Source organism: Cryptomeria japonica, chromosome 10 (genome assembly GCF_030272615.1).
Source record: "Cryptomeria japonica chromosome 10, Sugi_1.0, whole genome shotgun sequence".
Taxonomy (NCBI): Eukaryota; Viridiplantae; Streptophyta; class Pinopsida; order Cupressales; family Cupressaceae; genus Cryptomeria; species Cryptomeria japonica.
Genome location: NC_081414.1, coordinates 40,964,610 through 40,976,896, shown reverse-complemented (window position 1 = coordinate 40,976,896; position 12,287 = coordinate 40,964,610). Strand labels below are relative to the sequence as shown.

The window sequence follows — 12,287 nt, the reverse complement described above, 5'->3', positions numbered from 1 at the left end:
CATCGAGACGAAGCCAGACATTAAATAAATTTAATATTTGTGAAATTAATTTAATTACTTTTTCAAATTGATTGATTAAAGGTGAAATTGATTGTTTGCAGATCAACGACATCAAGGAGACCTTGATCGCGATCGATGCCGAAAGAGGAAATGCAGGACCGCGCCATAGAGCGCAAGATGAAGCATGGAGAAGCGCGCTACCACCTGGACAACAAGTTGAAGTCCACTAGCCAGACCGAAGACAAAGAACACTCAGAATGCTACAAAATATGCATTCTCAAAAACACACAGCTGGAATTAATTCTAGAAAATCAGTTGCAAAACTGAATTGTTTAATGTAAAGCTACCTGTGGGTTCCACTCAAGATATTTTGAAACAAAGTGGAACACAGGTCAGTTGTGGACAATTATGTCTAACTACCGGATAGACCCAAATTGAAGCCAAATAGTGATAGGTAGTTGAAAATGTGGTTGGGGACATAGATGGACTACTCGCCGAAAACTCGGCGAGTTTTTGAGCCTGGTGAGTAGTTACTACTTCTACTCGCCAAAAAACTCGCCGAGCTTTTGGCAAAAACTCGGCGAGTCCGAGTTAAAAACTCGGCTGCCTGGGTCTCTTAGCCGAAAACGGCAAAACAGTAATGCATTTTTTGTTTTTTGATTGTGTTTTGTGCTGGGAAGGGGGAATTGGAGCTTGTTTGAAGCAATCCACACGAAGAAGAGGAGCAAGTTAGCATAGAAACGGCTCAATGACTTTGTCTACGTGCAATATAATCTTTGATTGCGCGTAAAGAAGGTAGAGGAACTACAAGGTGGTCCAATCGACTTGGATGATATAGATCCTTACAATGATTGGACATCACAGGAGCAGCCTCCATTGTTTTCTGACACTGACATCACTGATTTGGAGAGGTAGGCTATGGAGGAGGGGGGTGTATTTGTTTTTAGGCTGGATGACATTGAGGAGGATGAGGATGAGGATTCATTGCCAGTGCCAGATTCAGGTGGAGACATAGCTTCATCCAGGATGGAGGATGAGTCTCAATCAGCCATACCGAGCGAGGAGGCACAGTCACTCCCAGTCCCACAGCAGACTTATACGACTAGACAGTCTAGACCCTCTAGTTCTACCTCTCCCCAATTTTTTGCTAGAGCTGGGAAGAGGAAGTTGTAATTGTAATTTGTAAGGATGTATTTACTTTTGTTTTTACAAAAACTATTTAGTTATTTACTATTTTGCTTCCAGGCTTCCAGCCATCAGCATTCCTCATGAGGATGCGATTTTGTAGACACTTTGCATTTAAATATATCTAGAATCAGCTTATTTCTTTTGTGTTATCATTTATTGACTCATTGGATGCATCTTCTTATTAAATTTTGCAAAAAAAAATGCATTTTTTACTAAGTTTAAGCGTGTTTTTAAGTTGCCGAGTTTTTCGCCGAGTTTTTCCAAGTTTTTCCCGAGTTTTCCCCGAGTTTTTTTCCCAGGGGCTTGGCGAGTCGAGCCGAGTCGCGAGTAGTTCAACTATGGTTGGGGGGATAACTGAGAATTGAGTGGGCATGGGTTAAAGCTGCCAGGCTTCTAGAAGGTAGATTGCAGCCCTTGGATGTAGTCAATCCTGGCCACCGGTTCGAATTGTAAATTCTATAAAAGGCAGAGGCCTTTCTTTTGTAAAGAGTTAGATTATTGTTAGATTTTTTAGGCAGTTAGGCTGTTAGATTTCAGTTAGAATAGGTTAGAGTTTTGTAGAAGGTTAAATTTTAGTAGTAGCATAGAGATGCTGCAGAAATTGTTGCAATGGCAGCTGAAGCAAATATATGAACATAGAAATATGGTGTTTATTGTCTTTGTTTTCTTTTGTTTGCATGGTTTCTTTCAACAATTTAGATAGATCTTTCTTTTGGGTATGCAGGTATTTGATGGATTCGGGCTCATACCATTGAGGATATATTGATTGTGTGTCCTTGTGTATGGTTAGCCTGAGCCTTTAATTGTGTTTAGTTCAATTGCAGGTGTCTGCTTGAGATGCGCCAGAATTGGGTGCTTAGCCATGCATTTGCAGTCTGAAAATCTTCGAAGTCCCCTTGAAGATTGCACTGTTCCTGCGAGGTTGTGAGTTATTCTGGCCAAGTAGGGATTGGTTATGTTGAATCCATCTACCCGCATACCAGTCTTATTAATTTTAGGTTTCCTAAACCCTTCTCTTTTTCTTTTATTTCCCAGTTTGAGAATCAGATACAAACCAACTTGTTGCAAAACGTAAGTCCCCTTGTGCTCCCAGCAAAAAACACATCGACCGTTGAGTTATCCTGCAGTCAAGAACTGACATTTGGAACCTTGAGGTTGTCCCCTTTGATCAATTAAAAGCAACATTAGGGCTTCCTTATACAAGAGAGGATAGGATACTCGGCGAGATCATTCTATTCTGCGTTGGTCGGATAGAGTTGCAGTGATGCCACTTTAGACACGTCAACACGAGATAGTTGCAAAAGAGGTATAAGGAAGGATACCATTACAACATCTTGAATTTCCTTCAGAATTCCAAGATCCTAGGTTTGACATGTGAATTCATGTCAAGGAAATGAATCTCATCAAAGGTATATTTCACATTCAAGAGTTACACCAAGAAAAGGCGAATTTGTGTCATGATGAACATGAAGGCGAGATAGGGACAAAGCAAGGAGGATTCCCTAACATGAAGATGAAATCCAAAGCATCATGAAGAATGTCCAAGGGAGGAATCAATGTGTCGAAGATCAATGCAAGGTATCGCCAAGGATTCTAAGGATGAAAAGGACATTGCAATATGTTCCACATTAAGGAACTACACCGAGGATTCGAAGTCCAAGATAAGGAATGATAATATCAAATCTCATCAAGTGTAGTCCATGGCATAATGATGATGAAGTTCAAGGCAATGAATTCCCTAACATGAGGATGCAAATGCATCATGAAGAAAGAAAATTCCCAAGCTAGGAGATGAAATTGTGCAAGTGTGATCAAGGAATAGAGATAGTTTCAGAAGAGTTAATTAAAGTTAGAAGACTTGATCACAAAAATTGATGCAATTTGGGAATATGAATCATCACATCGCATTGAGCTTGGAAATGTTTAGTATCAAGAGATATTGCTTGAAACACAAACACTTCTTTGTGATGATCTACAAGATGAGCATGCTAATGTGGTGCCTAGTCATCACCAACCAATCAAGATATCCCAAGTCAAAGTGTCCAAGTTTAATGTACCTGACTCATCTATAATTACACATGTGAAGGCACAAAGTTCCATATACCTAACCTATTGTTTCATTGGTTGGAATTTAAAGGACATGTGTCCATCAATGTTGTAATGATCTTATTGGTCAAGAAAGAGTTTGTCGTAACTAACCCCAATTAGAGTTTTGTTGTCTTAATCTCAACCGTTGATTCACAATCAATCTGAGCCATTCAAATATAATGAGACCTCTATATAAGGCTCAGTCTTCTCATTTGTAAAAATTAATAGTTAATGTTTTAGATTTAGAGAATAGACAATAGTTGTTAGATAGCAATTAGACTAGAATTAGAGTAGGAGGAAGCTTGAAATTGTTGCCAAGACTTGTTGAAATCAATTCAATACTTTCATTGAAATTATGGTGGATGTATGTATTGTGTTTCTACATTTTTCATGGTTCCTTGTTACTTCTCAAGGTTAATTAGAGTCCATTGATTATGGTGGATGCTTATGAAGATATTGTGATGAATTCCTTTGTTCATACTTGTGGTTTGTTGGTTGTAAGCTATAGTGTAAAGTTAGACTAAACCTTGTTATTGTGCTAAGTTCAATTGTGGATACTTGTCTAAGTTGCGTCAGCATTGGGTATTTGGGTGATGCATTCGGAATGTGAAAATCTTTCATTTCCTTAGAAGATTGCATTGTTTGTGTAGTTATTGTCATCATGGCAAAGCAAAGCTTGGTTTGAGGGAATGTGTCTATCTAAGCATCATCCATTGTCATCATTGTTCTTAGGATTAATATAGGATCTCTAAACCCTTTATCTCTTTTATCTTTATTTTTCCAGTGAATTAGTATAGAGTCCATATTCCAGCAAAGTTCATAAAAGTAAGTTCCCTTGTGATTCCATTAAATCACATCAATTTCACCGACTCTATTCTGAGCATTAAGTCACATTGTTCTCATTATAAACCTTGGAGTTTCCTTATTTGATCAGATCATTTAGCATACAAGGTTTCTTTGTCCAAGCGAGGATAGAATACTTGGTATTTTATTTGTTCGAGGTGTCCTAAAAAACACATCAATAGGGTCAACCTCTCCTTAGGCAACCAAATTGACCCAGCAAGAAATCCAAGAAATTTCATGTCAAAGCTACTAAGAAATCTTTGCATACATGTCAGAAAGAAAATCCCAAAATCTGCAATTAAAATACCATGTAAATCCTCATTTCTTGAAACCCCAAAATTTGAAAACTCATGAAAATCAGTATGTTCCTTGAATGAAAACACAAAATCAGCTAAGATGGTTCTTTCACCATCGAAACTAGAGCAGATTGACGAGGGCTTGCATCCTCAATCAACTTCTAGAAAAACTCAATGTTCACTCCGACAATATCTTTGTACGTGTGCAACTCTGAAGGAGAAGAATGAGAGCCAAAATCCCTTTATATAGAGCTGGAGGGGATTAGGTCAATTTAAATTTTGAGACTATATTATTTACCTCAAAAAGGCCCCTTTAGTATTTTAATACAAGTTCCCATTTCCAACTTCCCTAGGTGTCCAACTTGGGGACATAACATCACTTTACAATATTTAAACACTAAAGCTAAAGTGAATATTAAAACATTAGTTTATGAATAATTCCAACCACATTGTGGAATGACCCACCAAAGTATCAAAAACTGAAACTGAACACGCTGAGATATAATTGATGCTGGAGAATGATACAGTCATGTCCCCTTTCTAAAAATAGTACTTACTGTTTAAAATAAGTCCGATTATCCATAAATAGTAAATTAGGACCTATAGATAAATCGGGAAATATTGTCCTTTGTGGTTAAATGATCAAATCAGATTTAATGGTGAATCAATAAATGACATTTGAAATATTTTAGAGGCAAATTATGGAGTGAGAAATTGGAAAGAGCATTTTAGAATGTTAAGTGGCATTTGGAAACTTTTGACAACATGGGCAAGTGTTAAGTTATAAAAGGGAAAGTTAGGAGGTGGAAGATAAGTGGAGAGGGAGTTACATAAATGCAAAGAATATTCCTTCTTGGTTGTGGGTTTTGATCATGCATGTTATTTAGAGGGTTTTGGTTCCATTTTCTCATTCATTCACTTGATATTTTGCTAATCGTTTTGTTGTTCTTCAGAGGTTGTCAAAACTATGGAGGAGATTAAATAATGGAAGTTTGAAGGTTTTCAGGAAGGATAAAGATAGGAGTTTCAGGTTCTTCCATGTGCAAGATCATATAGAGTTTGTCATTGTGCAAATTGGTGTCAGTTTCATTAGTTTACTTTATCAGTTTGTAAGGGTTTGGTTGTGGGTTTGTGTGAGTTTTCATTTTCAGATTTTTTTGTAGCTTTCATAACAGCAAAGAGGATTTATTTTGCTGTTATTTTATGTTTATAACAGATACTTTATAATTACAAACAATTTTTCTAAGTATTTTGAAGTTTCATTCAAAACTGTGTGATTTTGGCTATGCTTGTTGGCACCATTTGCTCTCAGGTTGTATCAATTAATTGTAGATGTATTTTCTGTTCAATATCAGTTTGTGACAGCCAAATATGTGTTTCTCATTGCTGCAAATTTGATTATACATAAATATATCAGTTTGAGACTTCTTTGCAAATCGGGTGTGTTGATTTGAGCATCTTTCTTAGCAATGTTCGATATGCTTTCACTTTCTCAGAAAGGCTTTGATATAAAATTTTAACGAGTTTCCAAATCTGATCTTATATATTTCAAGGGTTATTACAGATATCTAGTGCTGATACGAGCACTTACATTAAATAGCAATGTCCTCCAAGAATTGTGGGGAACAACACAGAAGGGTCAAAATGCTACAAAGAGTGTCACTTGCCAATTGAACTCCCAACCATCACCGGATGCCAAGAAATCCGAGACTGAGCTCTCTAGGAACATTGTAACTCTCCCAGCTCATTTGGAAACCTTTGACAAATCTTGAAAATTGGCCAACGCTCGTAGAACAATATGACAAAGAAATGGGGTCATTACAGTTGTCCTTCCCCAAAGATTGCTTGTCCTTATGCAATGTCAGCTCATAAATTGATTGATTTTGGATAGAACTCAATGTAATTTTAAGATTTCAAATAAGTCTATAAAGTTTGTAGCTGCATTTGCTCGGAGCACTATACTATTGGGCACCTACATAAGTGATCTCCTAAAATGCTCATGTTAGAAGAGCAACCAAACATTGAGAGATCTCAGTCAATTCCTTAGAAAATTTCTCTCCATAATCACAAATCCGCGGCACCATAGGAATCAAAACGAGAAAGTTAATTTTAACTTTATCACTATTAGTTTCCTGCACTTCAACATAATGGCTGCAATTGTAAAAAAGCTCACTGTCCCAACCATAAATGCAGTTTGATAATAAAATGTTACAATTGCTTGGCTTTTGAGTTTTGAGCACTCATCCAATGCCAAACATGGTTAGCCAAACCTATCATTTCATTCATTTGAGGCCATAAAATAACCCTATCAAGAAACTAAATGGTCTGAAAATGCTTACATCTGTAGCAGTTCAAGCCTGATTTTTTAAATTCGTCACCTAGAAAGGAGAACATTTGTTGCAACATTGAAAAATCTTGGCCAAAATGAAATTTCTGATCATTCCCTTGACTGAAAATGGCTTCCCATGAGTCACCAACTCAACAGTATACCAACTTTTGCTCAAAATCTCTCTCCAATCCACTTGTATGAACACAAATGGACTCATAAGATGGCTGTAAAGAGAAGTATCAGCAGAATTCCTTTCCCCTTTTTGATCCATAACCCCCTATGGTATGCCTCTCCTGTCATCTTTAATTCCCAACAACCCATGCATATGATCCTGGGTATAGATACTCAACCCCAAAGTGGTTCCACCACGCTAATGCCCATCAACCTCAAAGTCACAATACTATTCCTCTCCTCGCAGTGAATCCTCAAAGTCATCCATACCATATTCACCCCATCCATCATAATCCATCAGAGGAAGTAGACCATCATTAGGAACTTATTCTTCCCCTAAATTGTCAACATGCATCTCAAAAAGAGGATCATGAAATGATAAATCTACATCCTTATCAAATATGGGATTAACTAGATTTTGAAAATCACAGTTACCTCCTTGTCATGACTTCGTTTTTGACCAATGATCAGATACTCCCTGCATCATTTTGTATGTAGCTATATGGGATCCCTCCTTTTTCATTCCTATCAACACTACCATTCTACCCTCATTTTAAAATTTCTGCTCCATATATTTGAAGTTCAAGGTGATCTCACCAAGAGAACAAAGCTACCGCTTACCAAGAACAACATTCATGCCCCTTGTATTCACAACATAAAGAGCATCATTGACTTTGTAGTGATTCAATAGCTCAATTGTGGGATCTTCCTCATGCAAGACATAGTGTGATCATTTGCAACCACGACTCTGAAACCTCCAAATTTCTTAGTCTTGAGCCCACGTTGTGGCACAATGTCTTCATCAATGAAATTATAAGTAGCTCTTGTATTAATAAGAGCAACAAATTCTGCGCTTTCTATTAATGTTTTGTAGCTTCGGTCAGATTATTCTAACTGATGAAATCAAATGCTTAATTGGCCTATCGACCTTAAGCATTTGACATCTATACTTCACGAGTATTAATCAATTTATTTGCTTTATTTGTTTGATAAGATTCTTGCTTTAATTATTAATCTATGAAATATGATTGTAATTTAATCATATGTATGTATTTAATAATGTATATTTATACATTATTAAATACATACATATAATTCAATTGATTATATTAATCATATTTAATCATATGTATTTCAATATTGAGTATCGATCAGATTATATATTCTAAGTGAATCATATTATTAAAGTGTATCAGTATCAAATGCAAATTGGAATCGATAACAATCGATTAACCTTTGTTATGCATCGGCGTGACTATCACAGCCGATAAGACATATCTACGTAGAGACATGTCTCTATGTGGACATGTTCCACATGTTAAGTTTATTTAAAATTCTGTGATCAAGAAGATAGGAGGGATGGAGATATAACCTGAAAGTTGTATTTGATCTGCTGCAATGTGAATTGAAGGATGTGAACACACTTATTGATTTCGGTGTGTTTGTACTCCTCAATGTATGCAAGTTATATAAGTGGATGAGGGGTTACGTAGTGAAGAGATGTGTCTTCCCACGTGGGAAGACACCTCTCTTCCCTACATACCGTTCACCACAACACTTTAACAAACATTAGAATCATTTATTTGCCCGATCGGGAGGAGCGCGATTTGTTAATAATCGTTTAATCACAACCCAATAACATGTAACGGTGAACCGGTGGTAAATGCAATAAGATTTACTTATTATTTGTTAACGTATTAACATGTAATCAAATTAATGTATCGGAATCATGAAATAGCACGATCGATGTTACAAGAATTTAACACTCCCTCTTAACTAGGGAGGACACATTTCGTGTTAGAAAAAAAAACCACAATTCATCCATTGATTGTGAAGAGAAGAGATATCACACCATAGTGATATTCAGAGATATGGTTCAACAATGAATATCAAGTCTGTTGGTTGTAATTAGGGCCAGCGGATTCCTATTGCCATAGGCAACATTGGAATCTGCCCCCTTCATAGAGGGCTAGGCCCATCACCACTCGGCACTTAAAGGTTGCTCGCCACACACTCAATAAACATGCCTCCTTGATAGGGCCGACCCCATCAAGGTAAATTAAAAGGAAAGAAATAAATGTTTAAAGTATAAAGGAGGCCTACATGTTTAGGGATCTATATGTCACCTATATATGCAACACTTTCCTCTCATTTAGAATAATCAAGTTTTCATATTGATAAAACAATCTTTGGTGAAGAGCGAACTTTCATAGTAGGCAGCGAACTTCCACATAGTGGCAGCGAACTTCAAGCAAGATCAAAGTCTTCCATAGTAGGCAGCGAACTTCATAAGGATTGCTGTAGACTTCAACCAGCAAACAGTGAACCTCACATGTTGTAGCAGACCCAAATAGGAGGGTGCGAACTTGATCAAACAGTAGCAGATCTTACCTTGAAGGCAGCGAACTCCCTTAGAGACAGCAGATCATCATACAACATTGAAGACTCCATTAAAGGGCTGTAATCAGATAAGGAGGACTGTAACCTAATTATTTCTCTCTCATGGTGATTGTAAAACCAGATAAGTGTGTAATTTCCTGTTGAATTCTAAATCATAAATCAGATCTGAGGATCCTTTGGCTGGGTTTTTCCTCCTAGGAGGTTTTCCCAGGGTAACTGTGCATTGTCTTTAGCATTTCAATTCCTTTATTATGTCTAAAGTCTGAAAACAATAAATTAATTAATCTAAATCTAATTTTCTGAGTTTTATGCAATCTGAAAGTACTAAAACTAACAAAGTCTCATGATACTCACCATTAGTCATAGTTATCAAGTAAGGTACGTGCACTGTCATCGAGTCACATGATGCCTACCATACTGATAATGATTTCATGGCATGTCCACGAATATTATGTTCATAATATTCACCATGAAGATCTCTATCATAATTATGGTTTATTTAATGATATCAACCAACTGATATCTACCATAATGTCTTAGAGATATATATACTATCATGACATGTCCACAGATATCAAGTCACATGATATCCATCAAGATAGATAAATTGATAATTGTAAAGTCGTCACCTTACAATATCAATTTGAAACAAGTGTTCATTATTGAAAAGTCGTCACCCTTCAATAATGTTCACAGGGGGGGCCCATGAAGTCATGGATTCACACACATGACAAATAAAAGAGTTTACACATTAAACATCTTAAATATATTAGTATATCATAATAAATGAGACTCTATCTCAAATTTAAATAACATTTTCAACCATACCAAGTTTATCTCTAAAGTGTTCAATCTTGATCTTGGAGAGAGGCTTGGTGAGAATGTCTGCAATCTGATCACCTGTACTAATATAATTCAGTCGGATCACATTCCTTTCCACCATATCTTGAACATAGTGATAAGGAATCTCAATGTGTTTAGACCTGTCATGAAATACTGGACTCATTGAAAGCTTGATGCAACTCTAATTGTCACAATAGATGACAGTAGGATTTTAGGGCTGACCAAACAGTCCTACAAGCAATTTCCGGAGCCATACTGCTTCTCTTGCTCCCATGGAGGCTGCAATGTATTCAGCTTTTGTAGAACTCTGAGCAACTGAAGACTGTTTTCTACATATCCATGAGATCATTCCTGATCCTAAACTGAAGCAACATCCTGATGTACTTTTCCTGTCAACTACGCTTCCAGCCCAATCAGAATCAATGGTCTCTTCCTAGTTTCGGGATAATGTTCTTCTAAAGGTAAGCCTTGAACTTCATGCTTAGCGTTTTTAGGGGTCTCCCTTTGAATCTCAGGGGTGGAATCCTCATCCATGCTTGTAGGAGGATCTTGGTGTTCTAATTCATTAGAGCTTTTGGACCTCCTGAATGCTATGTCTTCTTCAAAGATGACATCTCTGCTTAGTTCAATTTGCCTTTGACCAGGTATGTATACTCTGTAGGCCTTAGAGGTTTCACTGTACCCAACAAATACCCCTTTCTTTCCAAAAGGTTCTAACTTTGATCTCTTTTCTTTGGGGACATGAATATAGACTAGACACCCAAAGATCCGGAGATGACTTATGTCAGGTTTGTTACTAGTAAAGGCTTCTTCAGGGGTTTTATTATCAAGAAGAGAATGAGGACATCTATTTTGGATGTACACAACTGTCCTAGATGCTTCAGCCCAAAATGAGGTTTCTATATTTTGGTCAAACAACATAGCCCTAGCAGCTTCTACTATAGTCCTATTCTTTCTTTCAACTACCCCATTTTGTTGTGGGTTATAAGGTACAGTTAACTCCCTCTTAATCCCAACATTTATACAATAATCTTTAAACATATCAGAAGTGTATTCCCCCCCATTGTCTGTTCTTAAGGTTTTGATTTTCTTACCTGTCATGTTTTCTGCAGGAGCTTTGAATTCCTTAAATTTTGAAAGGATTTCTTCAGACTCTTTGTACCTCAGAAAATATATCCAGGTCTTCCTAGAATAATCATCTACAAATATTACATAATATAAAAATCCCCCTAAGGAGGGAACAGACATGGGTCCACATAGATCAGAATGAACCAATTCTAATACATTTTTGTATTTACTGTTGCTAGAATTGAAAGACCCTTTAGTATTCTTTCCCAAGGCACACCCCTTGCAGGGTCCTTCAGAATTTTGACTTAGCTTGGGTAAGCCAATCACCATCTTTACTATCTTAGGTAGGGCATGGAAATGAAGGTGCCCTAATCTTCTGTGCCAAAGTTCATTCGAATTTGGAGTCTCATGAATCAATGCTAGAGATGGAGTGGTGCAAAGTCTTTAGAGGCTCCCTTGTCTTACTCCAATGGTGTGGGCTTTCTTGATGGTGGAGTTCTTTGGCCAAGCACGTACCTTTCCTTCCATAAAGGTTAATCTGTAACCCTTATCTTCAAGTGCAGAAATTGAGACAAGGTTTCTCTTTATACCAGGCACAAATAGAACTCCAGTCAGCTGTAGGGATATGCCTGACTTTAGGTTGATGTTGTAGGTTCCTATTCCCATAACTGGATAATTTGAGTCATCACCAATTGTCACTTCTTCATTTGAATTTCCCACAAGTGTATCTAGGTGCTCACGAAATCCAGTGATGTGTCGAGATGCTCCGTTGTCAATCACCCATGTGTTGGAACTCGAGGTGACTTGACTAGAGAGGGTTGAGTAGAATACTAGTTTATCGGAATCACTCCCTTTCTTAATTTCTACCATTGAAGCCTGTTGCTTGATCCTGTCTGGGCACTTCATTGCATAGTGCCCATATTGGTCACATCTGAAACATTGTACTTTAGAAATGTCTCTCTTCTTCTTTGAAGACCTCTTTCCATTTGAGCCGTTGTCCCATTTTCTCTTAAAGTTCTTCTTTTCTTTCTTGTGGGAATTAGAGTTTAGAACTTGAATGT

General features: G+C 37.2%; 1 protein-coding gene across 1 annotated transcript in view; it reads left to right on the top strand.

Moving 5' to 3' along the window:
• The window catches only part of LOC131062829 (uncharacterized), a 210,833-nt gene that overhangs the window by 189,424 nt on the left and 9,122 nt on the right, over positions 1-12,287 (top strand). Inside the window, exon 9 of the mRNA XM_057996571.1 lies at positions 5,369-5,548. Coding sequence (XP_057852554.1) covers positions 5,369-5,548 — 180 coding nt within the window. The remainder of the gene's footprint in view (positions 1-5,368; positions 5,549-12,287) is intronic.